The sequence below is a fragment of the Ictalurus punctatus genome, chromosome 14 (genome assembly GCF_001660625.3).
Source record: "Ictalurus punctatus breed USDA103 chromosome 14, Coco_2.0, whole genome shotgun sequence".
NCBI classification, from domain to species: Eukaryota; Metazoa; Chordata; class Actinopteri; order Siluriformes; family Ictaluridae; genus Ictalurus; species Ictalurus punctatus.
This window is the reverse complement of record NC_030429.2, coordinates 1903975-1923312: the sequence shown is the minus strand read 5'-3', so window position 1 is coordinate 1923312 and position 19338 is coordinate 1903975. Positions and strand designations below refer to the sequence as shown.

Sequence of the window (19338 nt, the reverse complement as noted above, 5' to 3'; positions counted from 1 at the left end):
ACATCTGGTTTTAATGGAAATATGACGTTAATATACTTTGAGGTCTCTAACGTGAAGAAACGTATTACAGTCAGGCGAGTTTCTAACCCAGACATAAACAAGTCAACAGAACAGAATCGAGCGAGTTCATCGGCTTTGTTCTCGCCACCTACGTTCGTACGGACAGAGGTCAGTCGAGCGAACAGACGATGATGACGATAAGGCTCATGAATTTATTTCCGCTCGTTGTAAACGGAGAATTTCGTCAGTTTTGGCAGTAATGTTCCATAAGTAGTTTAGGTTGTAAGTGTCGAGGCAAGCGGCTCATCTTTCTTGAGTTTGTGGAGAAACTTTTCCTTTTTTTTTTTTTCACTTTAGAAGTTTAAAATGTTCGGATTTAAGAATTAAACGAAAATGTCAAAATTGGACTATTTGAACAGTTTCCCCATTCCGTCACACGTCCACTGCAAAAAAACAAACGAAACAAACACGATATCTCATCTTAAGCAAAACATACACGGATCAGCCATAACATTAAAACCACCTGCCTAATATTGTGCCCGTCGAGGCGCGGACTCCACAAGACCTCTGAAGGTGTGCTGTGGTTTCTGGCACCGAGACGTTAGCGGCAGATCCTTTAAGCCCTGTAAGTTGTGAGGTGGGGCCTCCGTGGATCGGACTTGTTTGTCCAGAACATCACACAGACGCTCGATCGGATTGAGATCTGGGAGATTTGGAGGCCGAGTCAACACCTTGAACTCTTTATCATGTTCCTCAAACCGTTCCTGAACCATTATTGCTCTGTGTCAGGGAGCGTTATCCTGCTGAAAGAGGCCACTGATATTGGGGAATACTGTTGCTATGAAGCGGTGTACTTGGACTGTAACAATGTTTAAGGTAGGTGGTACGAGTCAAAGTAACATCCACATGAACACCAGCACCCAAGGTTTCCCAGCAGAACATTCCCCAGAGCATCACACTCCCTCCACCAGCTCGCTTTCTTCCCATAGTGCATCCTGGTGCCATCTCTTCCCCAGGTAAGCGATGCACACGCACCCGGCCGTCCACACGATGAAAAAGAAAACATGATTCATCAGACCAGTCCACCTTCTTGTGCTGAAAAGGAATGTGGGTGTAATCTGTATGATTCTGAGGTGTGGTTTAGTTGAAACTGAGCAATTTTGACTTATTAGGATTGCTCGGTATGTCGGATGGGAGAGGCGAGCATATTGAAGCGTTTTTTTTTCCATTCGACGTTACAATGGTCATCACAATGACTTGCATAAACAAACCAGGGAGGGATTTTTGTACACTTTGTACAGTGGCAGGAAAGGTACGGGCTTGGTGTTTAGTTAGAGCTGACAGATCTGCTCACAGGAATTTAGACATTAACCACAGTAACAGCAATTCTAAGAGACGTGAAGTGAAAGGACTTCCTTGAAGTTAATCTTCACTTCTGCTGTTTTTTTCACCAACGATCTGAGACGTTCATGCTTTCTCGTATATATATATCTCATGTATATCCTGTGACAGTCTGTAATTAGACTCATCAGTGTAGTGTGTTCTGTAAACTTTATTTTTTACCTTTTCAGATGTACAGAGAGTTGACTATCAAGTGCTGCAATTCCTCTTTCTCTGGAAACCAAAACCGCTTATACCAAGTAGTTTTTTTTTAGTAGCAGAAATTTAGAGTATCGTGCTATTGAAAGCTGAGTCAACAATAAGGGTTGTGCTTACTATGCCTGCCTCTGGAGTCAACTGACAGGTATTTTGGAAGAAAGAAGGTCTATAGTACGTCCTTGGAACAGAAGCATTAATAAAAGTTTTGCCAAACTGAGGTGTGTGTGTGTGTGTGTGTGTGTGTGTGTGTGTGTGTGTGTGTGTGTGTGTGTGTGTGTGTGTGTGTAGCATTGGACTGAGGTCATCCTGACAAGACAATTCTCTGAAAGTCATTTAAATGTAAAAGCCAGAACACCAGTGCAGATCGTACTGTATAAACCGCTTTGAGCATTTCTAAACACTGTATAGAAACTTTTTCCTCCACATATGACACTTGAATTAGTCCTTAAAATGAACTCCTGAAAAAAACTTTTTTAAATCATTTAAAGTGGACTGAGGCGAAGTGGGAAACTGTTCTGTGAGCAGACGAATCGAAAATGTAAAATTCTTTTTGGAAACCATGGACGCCGCGTCCTCTGAACTAAAGAGGACTAAAGAGGAGAGGGACCATCCGTGCTTTTTTTTAAATCAGCGCTCAGGTAAAAAGCCTGCATCTCTGATGGTATGGGGTGGGGGTGCATTAGTGCATATCGAATGGGCAGCTTGCACATCTGGAAAGGCATCATCAATGCTGAAAGGGATATACTGTACAGGGTTTAGTGCAACATCTGCTTCCATCCAGATTCTATCCCATCTTTAGTTCTGAGAGACTCCGCCTCTCTTAGATCCTCTTTTTATACCCAATCATCTTCCTGCCTGGTTGCCAATTAACCTCCAGCTGTTTCTTTTTAGTAAGACTTACTTTTCCAGCTTTTTGTTGCCCCCGTCCCAACTTTTTTGAGATGTGTTGCGGCCATCAAATTCAAAATGACCTTATTTTTTCCTTAAAATGGTACGTTTCCTCAGTTTACACTTGTTATACGTTTTCTATGTTCTACTGTGGATAACATACGGATTTATGAGATTTGCGAATCATTGCATTCTGTTTTTATTTTACACAGCATCCCAACTTTTTTGAATTGGGGTTGTATGTAAAAAGGCTATTTAATGTCAGATTGGTGATGGTTTTCCTTTTGTGTGTGTGTGTGTGTGTGTGTGTGTGTGTGTGTGTTTCAAAGCACAATGAAAAAGATTGTGACGAAAAAGATTGTGTACAAATAAGGTTGTAAAAGCCACATGAGCCACTGGGGCAGACCTGGACTTCATTAAGCTGGACAAAAGCGTCCCCTGCTGGTGAGTACAACGCTACTTGGACAACATCAAACCGCAAAATGAAAAGATTCGATTTGACTTCATCAGACGGTGTACATTTGGTGGAAAGTGTGGTTTACTCATAATCAAAGTCCACAAAAAATGAAATATAAAAGACATGTATTAATGTACCTACAAATTATTATAGTCGTGGAACCCAGAACTTATTTAACTGTGACTTAGAGGCTATGTGTACCTGACTGACGCCTGGGTTTGGACTAAATACACTGCCCTACACTAATATTGGCACCCTTGGCAAATATGAGCAAAGAAGCCTGTGAAAAATTGGCTTTATTGTTTAACTTTTTGATCTTTTCTTTGAAAAAATAGACAGAAATACTCTGCTCTCATGGATATGAAACAATTGCAAACAAAACACAGGTTTATCAAAAGAAAAAACTTTGTTAAATATACGTGTGCAACAATTATTGGCAGCCTTTTAGTCAATACTTTGTGCTACCTCACTTTGCCAAGATAACAGCTCTGAGTCTTCTCCTATAATGCCGGAGAATACATGGCGAGGGATCTGAGAGCGTTCCTCCATACAGAATCTCTCCAGATCCTTCACATTTCGAGGTCCACGCTGGTGGACTCTCCTCTTCAGTTCACCCCACAGGGTTTCTATGGGGTTCAGGTCAGGGGACTGGGATGGTCAGGGCAGGATCTTGATGTTGTGGTCAGTAAACCATTTCTGTGTTGATGTTGATGATGTTTTGGATCATCGTCCTGCTGGAAGATCCAACCACGGCGCATTTGAATCTTTCTGTCAGAGGCAGTCAGGTTTCATTTAATATCTGTTGATATTTGATAGAGTCCATGATGCCATGTATCCTAACAAAATGTCCAGGTCCTCTGGCAGAAAAACAGCCCCAAAACATTAAAGATCCACCTCCATATTTAACCGTGGGCATGAGGGACTTTTCCATACAGCTACCTCTCTGTGTGCTCCAAAACCACCTCTGTGTTTATTACCAAAAAGCTCTGTTCTGGTTTCATCTCACCGTAGAACCCGATCCCATTTGAAGTTCCAGTAGTGTCGGCACACTGAAGATGCTCGAGTTTGTTTTTGGATGAGAGTAGACACTTTTTTCTTCAAACCCTTCCAAACAGCTTGTGGTGATGTCGGTGATTTCAGATTGTAGTTCTGGAGACTTTCTGACCCCAAGACGCGACTAACTTCTGCAGTTCTCCAGCTGTGATCCTTGGAGATTTTTTGGCCACTCGAACCTTCCTCTTCACAGTGCGTTGAGACGATACAGACACACGTCCAGTTCCAGGTCGATTCATAACATTTCCAGTTGACTGGAACTTCTTAATTATTGCCCTGATGGTGGAAATGGACATTTTCAATGCTTGTGCTATTTTCTTATAGCCACGCCCCGTTTTGTGAAGCTCAACAACCTTTTGCCGAACATCACAGATATATTCCTTGGTCTTACCCATTGTTATGAATGATTACCCCTGTGAAACAGTAAGTCATGGTTGTACAATTTCCTGTTTATAGTCACCCAGGTGTACTAAAAAAAAAAAAAGTATCAATGGGAATATATTTCAAATATATTTTTTCTCATATAAACACATAGGGTTGCCAATAATGTGAGCAATAAAACTCTTAAAGAATTGGCAGTATCATAAGACCTCACCAGTCACCAGTGCATCTGCATTCAGTGTTTGGCCATTGTGTTTCTGAACATAGCGTTCATCTGGTATTTGCTCCAGGCTGACCTGCTTACAATCCATCCTGTTTTCTAAAGCATGTGTTGCAAAGCTCAGGTGTGGTGCAGTAGACAAGTTTATAAACGTTTATAAACCTTGTCCAATGCTCTCCATATAGATCTTAGATTGAGGCCCGGTGGTCAGGGTTGTACAGAACATCATATTCAGTGTTATGCTGCTCACCAGTCCAATCTGGGCCATCTGCCTTTTGAGGGTGGTAGTGTTTGGAGCCTGTCAACAGTACATGTGAGCTGGTAAAGGCTAAATCAGATTCTTGACATTTCTGAAGCCGGAGTTGAACACTGCGGTTCAACTGTCGGTCCACTCTCAGCTGGGAAATGTCTCCTAGATGTGGTTCCAGACATAGCATGCTTCTAGAGAGACTTTGATCATTTTCTTGGCTCTGAATCAAGATCTAATTATCCCAGTTGGTGTGCTACGCTGCCTTGCGGTTGCTGTGTAATTAGTACAGGGAACATCTGAACCGAAGACTATTTCTCTGATATGGTCAATGCTGAGGCAGCACACACATTTCTGGTGTTGTCCATGGCTTCCACAGAGACATTAGCTCCATAAACATGAATAATGTCTAATCACTGCACAAAATGCCATCTTAGGAGGAGACCGTCTTGGGTCCCCGAGATGAAGGGGTGCTTTCTTTTTTATCTAGGTCAGTGGTTGGAAAGTACGAGTGATGACCTTTAGTGAATGAAGCATATAGAACAAGTTCCTTTAAGTCATGTAAGAAATATTGTAATTATGAGGTGGAAGCACTTGAACACCACCATAATGTATTAAATACAGCTCAGGACCTTGTATTTTCCCATGAGCCCTGACATTCCGAGTTGGGAGTGTGTCAATAACAAAAAGTTACTGTGGCCACCAATATGAATGTGATGTCTACAGCTGATGGTAAAATTTAAGTCAGGGCCTTCAGAAAGGGCCGGTGTGGCTGCAGACTCTTTCATTACAGCCAAATGGGACACACACTTGATGGAGGCCAAAATGAACTGAGTAAACAAGTGAAATCAGGTCCTTTCTGGATAAGATTGAAGACCCCTGATTTAAGCAATAATTATACATGTTAACTGTTCGGGTCTTTATTTTCTTCCAGAAAGGCAAAATTAACTTCTTGTCGTTGATGATACAAAATAAACCACTTAAACACACACTACGTCGTAATTACCACCTCAGATCTCGGACACACACACTTCCAAGGAGGACTTGAAGGCAGCATAACGCTACATTCATGTCCAAGTGGGAACTGGGAACTTTCCGACTTGCCAGTAACCGTGACTGTGCTAGGATAGGAAAGTTTCCGACTTCCCAGTAGGAAAGAAACGTTCGAAAGACTCTCCAACTCGTAATTCCTACTCGGAACGTCGGAGTTGTTTTTGAAAACGGTTCCGTGACGTCACTTCAACATGGCGGCGCTCGAGAGTCAAAATAAGAACAACCTTGTGATTTAACATTAATTCGCTTTAATGCGAAAAAAATTCGCTTGAACAATATCAGATTGCTTCTGCATATAGATTTCGGCGCTATTCAAATGCATGATCACATCCGCTTCAGGAAGAAAGTTGGAAAATTCCGACTTCCTAGTTGTCGTGAACGCGGCATAAGAACATAGGAATGTAAGCTGTAAGTGATAATTTTGCATGTTAGCTAGCCGGTTATTTGCTTGTTTGTTTGTTTGTTTGTTTGTTTATTTCAGTGAGGTAAAAATAATCGTCTTCTCGTCGATGCAAAAATAAATAAATACCACTTGGACGCATACTACTTCCGCACTCATTCGCCAGAACTCCGCTTCACGCCGAGCACTTGAAGGAAGCATTAACGGTGTAACGACGTCTGGCGTGATGACGCAGTCGTTCTCGCGGTCTCATGCAGCAGCGCCGCCACGCGGTCAGGAGTGACAGCTACAAGTACCTGATCCCTCTACATGTGGCCGGGACACCTTTAAAGCCGTCGCCGCTGCTTGTGCACTTCGTCCGCCTTCGGTTTGAACGCGCAGGTCGGTGTTGGCGTTGTTTCAGCGGCTCGCATGCTGGTTGTAGCGGAGAAGCGGCACCGCGGTGTAACACACGGGCTAGCTGGCTGGCTAAGCCTCTCGGCTAAGGTAAGTCAGTTCATGTATTGTGCACTCGCTCTTTGCTAACTCGCATGCTAAGTAACAACACGGCGTCGGCGAGGGATCGGATAAAACAGAAAGTAGGTCTTCGTAGCTAACAACTTTTAAAAGTTAGCACGGTGTAGCTAGCCGCTTTCCTGAAACGTATCCGTGGCTGTGTTAGGATAGTTAGCTTCCAGGCTAATCACACCGACAGAGCTAAACAAGTTTACAGCGTACACAACTTCGCTAACACTCAGTGCGGCTAAGCTAGCTAGCACGTTCTCTGGACCAACTATTTTGTCTGACTTCCGGTAACAACAGGATATAATTACGGTTCGGTTGTAACTAGTTGTTTTGTGTGTGTTTAAATCTCGAACAAGCTGTCAGAAGTGTGAAAACTTAAGCGGGTCGGTTACATCACAGGATTTGGGCCTAAGTTTACTGCTGGAGGTCAAAGGTCACGTTTGGTGTGAGGCAGTCTGGACCCGAGTTTCCATGGAAACCCAGGCGACGTGTGGTTGAAGCAGTTAGTGATGTAAATAACACGTAGTAGCCGGGTTTAGGGCTGAGGGATGTGACGGTACGACACAAATATCGCGATATGTTATGACGCAATACCCTTTTCATGAGATATATATCATACGCGTTTATGTTTTTTACAAGCTCACTAGAAGAACATAATGTTAGGTGTTAGCTTCGTGTGCATAGTATTTAATATTGGGCATGATGATGATGAGAGATTTTAGTCCACTTTACACATTTCTATGTACTTGTTTCATTAATCCTTCATGGATTTGTCGCCCTTACAGACTTACCTGAGCGCGGCAGTGGTGGACACGCTGAGCCGAAGATGCCTACATGTCCCAGACAGGGTGAGTGTCTAATCTGTAGGCGACGTTCCGGGGATAATAAAGTCTCCAGACCCACCGTGACCCTGACCACGATAAAGCGGTTAGCGAAGATAAGCGGAGGAACGTTTGTTTTTGTTTTGTTTTTTAGTCTGATGTAAAAGAAGCATGAAGTCAAAACAAGGAGAACTTTTATTTATTCTTTTTTTTTTTGTTTGTTTTTAAAGTATAAAGTCTATTGAAAAGTCTTTTAAGAACAAATCTCCGTATGATCCGTGGAACTTTCTGGAACAAGCTCTCGCTTGTTCGTTACGTGTTTATGTCGCGTGCGTAGAACATCCCAAACGGACCTCCTTCCTATACAGTAAAGTCCACAAATATTTGGACGTCGACTCCGGCTGTCGTTGAAATTAACAGCTTTTTAACGTGAGGGTGTTCACGTCCGATTTGGATGGACGGTGTAGGAATTAAAACACTTTTTATGCGAACAAATGTAATCGGTTGCGCAGCTGTTTCACGGCCAGGTGTGTGTTTGTTTGTTTGTTTGTTTGTTTGTTTGTTTATTTATTCATTCATTCCACTTGCCAACGAGCACGTGAATCATCTAGAGTTGATTTCTACGTGTGGTATTTGTGTTTGCAATCTGATGCTGTTAATTCTCAATACGAAGTCCAAAGAGCTGTGATTTCCAGTGAAGAGAGAGAGAGAGAGAGAGAGAGAGCAAAAACATTAGGAGTCGACAAATCGACTGGTACATTCTTAAAAAGAAAGAAGGAACTGCTGAGCTCAGGAACACCACAAGGCCCAGAGGAATTCCTTCCCTGGTGAAAGAAGTAAAAACCCCTTCACAGCATTTGGCCTCCAGGAGCTAGGTGTATCGGAGTCAACAATCAAGAGAAGACTTCACCAGAGAAAATGCAGACGTTTTTACTACAAAATGCAAAATGTACACCACCTGATAAATCCTCAAAAACATGAAGACCAGATTGGAGTTTGCCAAAAACATCTTTTAAAAAAAAACCAAAGCAAACATCTGTACAATTCTGGAACAACATCCTCTGGACACATGAGACCGAGATCACGGTGTATGGAGCATGGAGAAGGGAAGGAAGTGCTCGTGATCTGAAACGTACCACCTCGTATTTATTGATGTGATTTGAGTTCTGAGGAAAGCAGAAGGATGAGTTTTATAAAGCGTATTGGGATGCAAACTCGGCTACACGAAACGTACTTCTAAGGCGACCCGAGAGTCTTTTAAGGCAAAGGAGTGGAAAGTTCTGCAGGAGCCCGAGTCGGTCACCCGGGCCGATCCGAGCTGAATCTAACCGAGCTGGAGACAAAACTGCCTCGTGTGTTAAATACTGAAAGTAAGATTACCGACGTGAATCTGGTATGTTTTCGAGTGGAATATAATAGTGGACTTGGTTTATCAAACGTGAAACATCAGGGCTGTCATGAATCCTCGATTAACGGCCCACGCTTCCAGGATCTGGTTCCGGAGCACGAGTTCGGCTGTAGCTGACTTCATTTTTGGGTGATCGTTAGAGCAAGCCAGTTTTAACGTCCTGGTTTAAACCCCAGGTTCCGTGTGCGAGTGAACAGGACTGTAAGGGTGTGTGTGTGTGTGTGTGTGTGTGTGTGTGTGTGTGTGTGTTGGTAGGTGTGCAGAGCGTAGAGGACGTGTCGGAGGATGAGGAAAGCCAGCTCTGTCCTATCTGCCTGAACCCCCCCAGGCCTGTAGAGCGCGCTGTTCCTGACACCTGCAACCACGTCTACTGTCTCAGCTGCATCCTGCGCTGGGCTCAGGTCAGAATCCACCGTCACAACACACACACACACACACACACACACACACACTAGGGATGCCACGATACCAAAAATCTAGTAGTCGGTACCGATACCAAAGTCGACACCACGGTGTGGTGTGTGTGTGTGTGTGTGTGTGTGTGTGTGTGTGTGTGTATAAGAGAATTAATTAAAGACTCCTGGAGGGCATCCTCCTCTGGCTTATACTGTCAAAAAGAGAGAGAGGGGGGGATATTTTAGTTATCAAACACTGTCTGAGAATGAGTGGAGGCTACAGTGGAGGTGCACTCCTAAACGTGCACACACACACACCCCCCCCTTATACTCTGAATGCAAGCATTAGTTTAAATTCACTGATATGGTGTCAGGATAAAAAGATTTATTAAAAGCATGAACATGTGAATAATTATTAGTGACATTACTACATTTATCTGACAGGACCCGAGCTGAATGGAGATGTGTGGTGTCCATTAGGAGGAAGTTTATAACACTGCAATGCGTTAGCGTCGTTAACAAATAACTGTCTATCGCTAACATTACATGGAGCGTAACGTTAGCTGGTTTCACGCCCACAATGCAGCTGCCTCAAACAAACATCATATAGGACCGTCTTTCAGGTGCTTCACCAAAGTCCAGGTGTTTCCTCGCTTTGTTTGAAATGAACGATAGCATCGGCTGCACACCGGTTTCAGATCATCAATTATGTTTGTTGTCATCCGCCTCGAATGCGAAGCATTTCCATATTTAACTCCTACCACATTTCCTCTCAACAAGTCGTGGCGGAGCTAAACTTGTTAAGCTAAGCTAAACTTCTGTAGTTTTTCCCCGTGTGCTTGTAGGCATTGTTCTTCTCCTCCACCACTTGTGGACCGAATAAAACACTTGCGCTTATTTGCTGCCCCCTTCAGGTCCGGAAGAATCGCAACCTCGGTACTTTCATAACAATCGGTACCAATGGTTCTCCAGAAAAACAAGTACCGTCACGTTTTAGGAATGTTTGTACCAAAGTATCGGTTCTCGTGACATCCCTAACACACACACACACACACTGCCTCAACACCTGCAACCAAAAAGAGCCACATGGTGTCTCTGTGACGTGAAGACCTTACTAAACAATCTTCCATTGTGTAATAATACAGTCAGAAGCAGTGCCGGTGTTTCCTGCATTTTGTTATCATTTTTTTAATTGAACATTACAATGGTAATAAAGTCTGTTACTCATCTTAACTCTCCTGCTGTGACGCAGATGCTGCAGATCTGTCCGGTGGACCGCAGACCTTTCAGCGCCATCTGTACACAGGACCCTTTTCTGGGATACGTCGAGGTTGAGCCGCGTTCCCCTCTCTCTCGCTCTTTATCCGTGTTTTATTATTATTTTTGCTGTCCATTCAAGCACTTGAAATATTCCCCTCTTGCTGCTTGTCGTGACCTAACGGACCCGTGCTGTGTCTACAGATTCCTGTAAAACCATCGAACACTTGCGTATGCGACTCTCAAGACGTCGAGGGGCTGGAAAGTTTGTCAGGGTAGGTGATGAATATTTTCTCCTCCATTCATTATGACTGGATTATTTCTTTATTTTGACCTTAAAGCGTAACCGTGCTCTTAACTGAATAAGTGGGTTCGTTTTGTAGGAAGGGAAAAACCAAAACAGACGGGAAGGAGGAAAGAGCCAGCACTGAACGGACATGTAGAATATGTACGTAAACAACAGTTTGTTTAAAAAATAATAATCTGAATAATTCGGAAGTCATTTTACTTGCATGCGAGTTAGTTTTGCATTTGAAGGTTGATGCGGGACTAACGTGCAGTCTGTACCTGTTCCTCCCTAACAGGCGATCTCGGTTCCTCTGCACTAAAAAAGGTTTGTTGTTTTTCAGTGTTTTATTGAACCCAGAAGAACATTATGAATTTTCTGTGACTCCACGCCTTGACCACACGTCACTGGGTTTTTTTTTATTGCTGAACTTCTGATTTAAATGCAGCTTGCCTCCCAGTACTTGTGAAAGGAAATCATCAGGAGTCAGCAGAACCTGAATTCCTAATACTTTTTTGGTGGAGTGCAAGTGTGACCTCTTATTTATTTAATAAAAACTCCTGTTAAAATGCTTCCGGGAATTCAGGGTAAAAGTAGAAAAAAATGGAGGTGGAACAAAACTCCAGGTTAAAGTTCGGGTAAAAAAATAAAAAATTCGGATTAAAGTTAAGGTAGAATAAAAAATTCGGATTAAAGTTAAGGTAGAATAAAAAATTCGGGTTAAGGTTCAGGTAGAATAAAACAAATTAAAGTAGAACAAGGAAAAACTTGGGTTACAAAAATCGGGTAGAATTATTATTATTATTATTATTATTATTATTATTATTATTATTATTTATTATTTTTAGGTTAAATTCAGGTAGAACAAAAGTTTTTAAAAAATTCAGGTTTTCACAGAAAACGAGTGAGACATTTGGCTCTGGCGGTTCAGAGAAAGCATCTTAAAGAGAGCGAATTTAACCAAAAACATGAAAAGTACACTTTTTTTTTTTTTTTTTTTTTTTTTTCTCTCCCCCCTCTCCAAATCATTACAAATTTAAAGTCCAGGTTCTGCTGACTTTGATTTCATTCCATACGTACTGCCTCAAAACTGTTCCTCTCTCAAGCCCGTTTTGTAAATCTGGTGACCCTACAGACCCGCCGTGTACCGATCCGTATTATCAGCGTGTAACAAAAAATAAACAATAATGTTTCGGATTTAAACTTCTGCTTGAAAGAGATTTTCATGGATAAAGACTGTGTTTAAATCCCTGTGCAGGTTGAAGGGGAGACGTGTCGCTCACAGCTGCTCACTCGGCACAGCGATCATGGACTTCCAGCCCAGCAGGGGGAGACACTCGGCATACTCGCCCAAGTCATGTAAATATTCCACAGGCAGCGGGAAGAGCGCGGGGGATGTTGTGTAGTCTGCGTTTTGCGTATCGATTCAGCTGTGCTCATGCTCTGACCATCAGCTCTCTGATCTATGGGTTTTCAAATCTGCACCAGGGCAGGAAGACGAGACCGGACCATCGGTGTCCGTGTCGCATCCAGAACTATAACGGGTTTACAGCGTACAATCATGATTGTAGTTTTCTTTAAATAAATCCCTGATACAGTAAAGCGATCATATCGTGCGGGGGGGGCTCGCTCGTGTTCATCCATACTCGCTGTTCAGTGCAGGAGTTTAATCATAGGAGATTTTTATTAAAGACTCCACGTATGAGACTAACCGAGTGAATATGGAGATTTTAACTAGGTGCTTTTTCATCCGTAGAAGACGGAACGTTCTGGATGTTACAAGGGAACGTTTTATCGTCCCGCTTCGGCTGCGTGTTTTTGACGAGCGCTACTCCTGATTTAAACGAGGTCCGTCTGAATTTGGCGAAACCCACAGGAGAAATACCGCAGCGTTTCGTTAAAGGTTTCCGTGGTACAGCAACACAGCTAGGCGCTTTTTAACGCTCCGTATTTGAAGTCTGAGATCATTCGGTGACATTTTTGTTTCTAAAATCTCGATTTGAGTCATTTTTGCACCTCATTTACCCCCCCAAAAAAAATCTACTTGAAAATCAGTGGTCAAAACATCCAGTCGAATCCAGTCATTATACACTACTGAATAAATATATATTTTTTTAATGATAACCTTCCCATGGCCTCTTTGGCTCTTGACCTCAGAACTTCTGAAGCACGTTCTTTAAAATTCGTAGCCTTTAAAAGATAAATAAATAAAATTTTAAGCGTCTCGGCTATTTTTCCCTGACATTAAAAATAAATAAACTTCTGTGATGCAGTACAGAGACGGCAGTGATCCCTGAGGATGAGACTCTGGACGAGGAGTGGAGAGTGTGCTGGAGAAATCCAACAGAGCACCATGGGCTGTCTGTTCCTATACCACCTCCTTCTACACGTATCCCAAGGTGACTTTCTGCTCTGCCTCCGCATCGTAATCGTTTATGGCGTTCTGTCATGGACAGCCACTGACTCTCTTTTTGAAATTGACTTGTCCTTCTTATATCAGCATTCTGTCCAGGCAGTGCCCTCGTGCAGTTCTCCAGCACCCCGTAACGCGTTCCTCTCCATGTTCTCCGGGATCCGGGTTCCCTGGTGAGTACCACAGATTGTGTGTCGTTATGGAATGCTAATCCGAGTCTTCGACTGCATTCAGTGCCTTGTTGTTGTAAAAATTAGATTTTTCATCCGGTTTGCGTTTCTCAGTTCTTTACGGAAAGGTTTGTGCGGTCACGTGTCCCAAAGGCGAGGGGAGAAAAGGTAAAAGAGGATCGGGATCGAAGCGCTCTGTCAAACAGGCCGAGAATCATACAAGGCGCTCGTCCCGAACGAGCAAAAGCGGGAATGAGGATACTGTATCCGGACAGTCTCCTCAGTCTGGCTCCGGCTCGTCCTCTCCCGGCGGCAGTGCTTCGAACGATGTGCCCGCTTCTACAAGTAAGCAAAGGCTTGCTAGCAAACAGAAGCCTACCACGAAGAGGAAAGGAGGCAGGAAGAAAGGGGGCACCTGGCAAGCGGCGGTCGAAAACGAGGAACTCGGCGAGGAGGATGAACAGACGAGTCAAGAGGAACCCGACGGCGATACGGAGGAGTTGAAGGTGGCGGGGACGAGAGAGGAGACCGAAGAAGACCAGAGTTCCTGTCAAGGGGATGCAGATGAGGGTTCGGATTCTGTTGATCAGGATGGGGAGGAGCAAAAAAGGAACGTTGAGTCTCCAGTGGAGACTGAGAACATTTCACCTCAGTGTGATGAAGAAGGAGAGAACTCAGTCAAGCCAAAGGATAATCAGACATCATCTCAGGAGGATCATTCTTCACAGGACACATCCGAGAGTGAACAAGCGGCGTGTCTCGAAAATGATCTCCACCAGTCCTCTGCTCCATCTGCTGAGCAGGTGATGCTAGAGGGACCTAGCAACGCACCAGAGTCCTTATTGAGCAACAGTAATTTGACTACTGCAACCGTGAGCTCTTCAGAGGGAACGGAGGATAATCCAGAATCTGAAGCTGAAGTAGAGCCAGTTGAGTGTGGAAATGTAGCCAGTGAAGCATGTCAACTTCCTGTGCCTGACAAGATCTCCCCTCTCGATACAGCTGGAGACTGTTTACAAACTCAAGATACTTCAGTAACTACCGATCCAAAACTAGAGGTGTCTCTCGACATTAGCAGTCAGCAGGACAACACAGAGTCTATACCTATGGACTGTGACTCTCCTGCTTCAGAGCACACTTCCCTTGCTGCTGAGATGGTGCTGGAGATTAACAGTGCTGTTGCTGAACCCCAGATCTTATCTGCTGACCAAATCCTCATTCAGGACCGAGAGCAGAAGATCGAGGTACGGGATAAGTGCGAGCTCTCCAAGGACCAGACGCCTTCAGACAGGAGAGATGGTCGGCAACGCAAGTCTCGATTCCACTCGCCCACAACCACCTGGTCCCCTAAAAGTGAGGCCAGAAACGAAAGGTCACAGCGGTCACGTTCCAGGGACCGTAGTCGCAATGCTGGTTCACCACACAGAAGTCGAGGCCGTGAGCACGACGAGGAACGAGGTGGCTTCAGACGGAATCGCAGCAGAGAGAGACGGAGCAGGAGACGCTCTCGAAGCCGCTCCAGGTCTCGCTCCAGGTCTCGCTCCAGATCTCGCTCAAGATCCAGAAACAGGCCAAATCAGAGAGGCATGTCTTCAGAGCGCGGCGATCAACGGGCACAATCGCCACGGAAAAGAGACTCTTGGGGAGGGGACGGCCGGAGATCTGGACGTCCCTTCGTCAACTCCAACAGGAGGAGTAATCCAGATAGACCGTTTCCACCGAGGGAGTTCAGCTCTTCAGGTAACGGCAGTCTCTATCCTCAGGAGATGTCCCCAGAAAGAGGCCAGTCAGAAAACCCACACTGGATAAAGGAAAGGTCATGGGTTAATACCGATGGCAGGGAACGAGATCAGCACCCTGAGGAGAACTCTGGTGACACGCCCACAGACCATTGGTCTCGAGGGGGCTGGGGCTCTGAGCAAGGGCGTCCTGCTGGACGAGGTTGGGCCGGTCAGCGGTCCTACGGCCAGTATGGAGAGTCGGCAGATAACTGGCGGCAGCGCAGCTCTTTCTCAGGGACAACAAACAACACTGGGAGTGACTCCTACAGTCAGTTCAACGAGAACAGACCAGGAGGGAAGAGGAAAGAGTCCGAGACCTGTGATACACTTCTGGACCGGTCAGGATGGTCTGCTGCTTCCAGCTGGGCAGTTCGCCGAACCCTCCCTGCTGACGTACAGAACTACTACTCGCGAAGAGAGAGAGGACCTGGGCCAGGTGGCAGCATCTGGAACAAACAAGAGGACGAGCAGCCTGCAGCTGGAGTCTCCAAACAAACTGGTGTGTATTTACTAGATTTTTAGCCCATGTATGGTACCAATTAGGAGTTTGAGTACTGTTTGCCTTGTATAAAGTTTCCACCTAGACAGGAAGGCTCGCAGCTAAGGGAACACCTTTTTGTAAGAATGGGGTTCATCTCTCCAGTACAGCTCCAGAGACTTGTAGAATTTGTGCCCAGTACCTTAAGGCACTGTTGGCTTCTCCATTTCACAATAGGACCACCACTGACCCAAATATTTTGTATTTTTGGGCATGGAAATGTCTTTTAACAGGTATACTGCCAGCACCGTAAATGACCTGTCTATTAGCGTAGAGCTCATTATTAAACTTGGCCAAACCCCGTGTTTTTTTTTTCAGACCTCCCACAGAGTGAGCCGAACACCCACATACCCAACGAAGCAGTACCTGCCCCTCCGAGTGTACTTCCTCACCAGATCAATGTGCTCGGAGTGCTGCGCTACCCAGTGAGTTCTATGGGCCCTCGCGGCCCTTCTGTGACGGTCCAACCAGCCCCGTTCGCCATTCCCACCCAGATACCGGTCCACCTGCACCCATCTGTCCCCCCTCTTCAGATGCACACAATGGCCGTACAGGGTCTGCCTCCGCCTCCTCCGCCGCCTCCTCCTGTTCAGCAGGGCAGCCTCACCATCCTGTCCACTGACCCTCTCCCTCAGGTTAGGGATTGATGTTGTGCACTTCAGGATTTGTATTAAACGTTCCGGTTTGTGTACTGAAATGATCTTGGCACGGTTTGTTCACTTCTTTAACCAGGTGATTACAGGTGTGCCTGGAAAAGGTCCGGTGAAGGCATCGCCCAACAAGGCGGCTCATCATACCAACATGGCGCAGCCGTCTTCCACCACACAGCCCTCGTCTCACAGCAGGGTCCACGCAGACAGTTCCAAGAAGGAGAAGGTAAGTGTACAGCAGCACAGGGGGCAGTATGGGCTGGGCCTTTAAAATATATGTATAAATATATTTATCACTGTTTTCTGACAGAAATTACAGATTCAGGAAAAAGCCATCACCGAGGTGAAAGCAGCCATTAAGCCATATTACCAAAAGAAGGATATCACCAAGGAGGAGTACAAAGAGATTGTACGCAAAGCTGTAGAAAAAGTAAGCAAGTTTTCTCTTCCTATTTACGCACGTTCGCAAAAGGGACGGACTTGTAATAACCCGGTTGCGTAAGTCTACACACCCCTTAATTAACATTGAGTGCTGTATATCAAGCAAAAGTTGCTTTAACAGTCTTTTTGGGGTACGAGTCCACCGATTTGGCAGTTTTATTCCACTCTTCCTTGCAGTAATGCTCCAGATGTGTTCGACTGTGAGTGGATCTCCTGGACACAGCCCTGTTCATGTCCTCCCACAGGTTTCTGATAGGATTTAGATCTGACTGACATTCAGAAAAGTTTATCTTCTTCTGAAGCCGTTCTTCTGTTGGCTTGGATTTGTGCTTTGGGTCGTAATCTTGCTGGAATTCTTCATCTTCAGCTGTGTAACAGAGGCCTGCAGGTTTCAGGAATCATGGATGGCTCCAAATGCCAGTCTTATCTTGATCCCAGTCCCATCGCGCGATGCTACCACCACCATGCTCTACCGTGGGTGTTCTCTTTTTCCTCGGCTTTGGTTTCATCAGACCCTAACATTTTGCCACATGGTTTGGAGTGATTTTTGTTGAGCGTGGATAGGTTTTTATTTTGGTGAGAGGGGGCTTCTGTCCAGCCGCACTACTCCACCTAGAATAATCGAGATCGGTTGCCAGATATTGCCGTGCTACTGCAGGACATCCTGTTCTCGGTAACGCCACCGTGGTGCCTTAGTTTCTCCACTTGTTGATGGGCTTCATGGTGTTTTGTGGTACAGCTTATGTTTTTGGAAATTCTTTTGTCCCCCTCTCCTGACTGATGCTTTTCATCACTGAGGTCTTGCGCAACACGGCTTCAGCAGTCGAACGGAAGTCCTACAGAAACAGCTAGTCGTCATTTGGGTTTAATCAGAATCACTTCATCCATGATTTACTTTCGAACCCCAGTTTGATTGGTTCATTCGGAGCACAGCAACAGTTTCCAGTATGAAAGGGGATCATTTTGATGGCTGCTGTTTCACCGTAAAGGTGGAGGGGGGGAAAGATCTGAAATGGTTTTTTTTTTTGGTTTAACATCTCATAAACCTAGATTATTAACTGGGGCGTGTAGGACTTTTTTTTTTTTTTTTTTTTTTAAATATCCGCTGTGCGTGCGTCGTTAATACAGATACGCTGGTGTTGCTGTAGTTCACCGCTGCATTGTTTCCTGAGCTAAAGCCTGGTCTTAACTGCCGTGGCCTCGGAAATCTGTAAACACGTCTTCATTTACATCCAAAGCTGCATGATTACAGATCTCTGGACTGTCGGCGGGGAGGGACTGTTCCTAAAGAGATTGATTATCTTCAAGGAAAAAATGTTCGAAATTCAAAAGCACTGACCGTTTAACCCCCCCCCAGGTCTGCCACAGCAAGAGCGGAGAAGTCGACGCCAGTAAAGTGGCGAACCTCGTCAAAGCGTACGTCGACAAGTACAAACACAGTCGCAAGAACAAAACGGACAAGAACTGAGGGAGCCGCCGCTCTGCCGCCCGCACAAGTGCAATTCCTCCTCCACAGGAGCCCGCGTTCCACCGGCCGTTACGACTGGAGCTTCTTTTCGTATCCGAGAACAGTAATGAAGACTTTTCTATAGAATGCATTATTTTTGTTTAATTTGGATTTCATATAGTGCACACTGCCCTTTAATTGCTTTATTTGTTGTTCTGGTGGGGCTGCTGTAAACATTCGCTGAGGGCTGGATATCACATCACACTTCACTCTTAAACAAAACAATCATGGTCTGGCTGTTTTCCAGGCCGTGGCATTGCTCTAAATGATTTCATCAAATGAACGGAGTGGTACTTCTATCTTGCTTGTCTCTTCTTCTCTCTCTCTGCGTCAACGACTTTACTGATGTAACAATTCAATTTCTTCTTTTACTTTTTTTTTTTAACTAAACCTAATCTTAATCATCAATAAATGTCCATTGACAATGTGATTTTTTTTTTTTTTTTTTGCTATGGGTGCAGCTGGAGCCATTTCTATGTGAATCCTGGACATTAGGTGCAGGGAGCCTGTGCACAGATTTTCAATTAAAATATGAACAGAGCTGTTTTAGTTGTGGGTTAATGTCTCTTCAGAGTGCTTTCTGTATCACACAAATGTATTTATTTACCTCCCAGAGCAACAAAATAATAATAATATTAAATAAACAAGCTCTCTGTTCCCATTTGCATTTTTACCAACTTCTTTATGAGGTAGTGAGCAAGTCTCAGAGAGAATCTGTGGATTATCAGAACATGCCTGTCATGTAAAACTTTAGATTTTATTTCTCAACAGGCCCCAAAAAAAAAAAATTTAAAAAAAAATTGAGCATTGGGGGAGGACACAGAAATACAAAACCCGTTACAAAAAGAAACCCTCGTCTCAAACAATAG

At 44.5% G+C, this 19338-nt stretch overlaps 1 protein-coding gene across 2 annotated transcripts; it reads left to right on the top strand.

Annotated features, from left to right (window-relative positions):
* The first annotated feature begins 6093 nt into the window (after positions 1-6093).
* Positions 6094-19130, top strand: scaf11 (SR-related CTD-associated factor 11). Of its 2 annotated transcripts, none has more exons than XM_053685746.1 (15): positions 6094-6784; positions 7588-7650; positions 9287-9432; positions 10679-10756; positions 10888-10958; positions 11067-11131; positions 11268-11296; positions 12228-12328; positions 13243-13368; positions 13470-13555; positions 13667-15832; positions 16190-16506; positions 16604-16747; positions 16832-16951; positions 18320-19130. In XM_053685746.1, exons 2-15 carry the CDS (start codon positions 7629-7631, stop codon positions 18428-18430), a joined length of 3582 nt encoding a protein of 1193 aa, XP_053541721.1. In that variant the 5' UTR covers positions 6094-6784; positions 7588-7628; the 3' UTR covers positions 18431-19130. The 2 variants fall into 2 exon arrangements, with proteins under 2 accessions (XP_053541721.1, XP_053541722.1); XM_053685747.1 differs by lacking the exon at positions 6094-6784 and adding an exon at positions 6819-6876.
* The last annotated feature ends 208 nt before the right edge of the window (positions 19131-19338 follow it).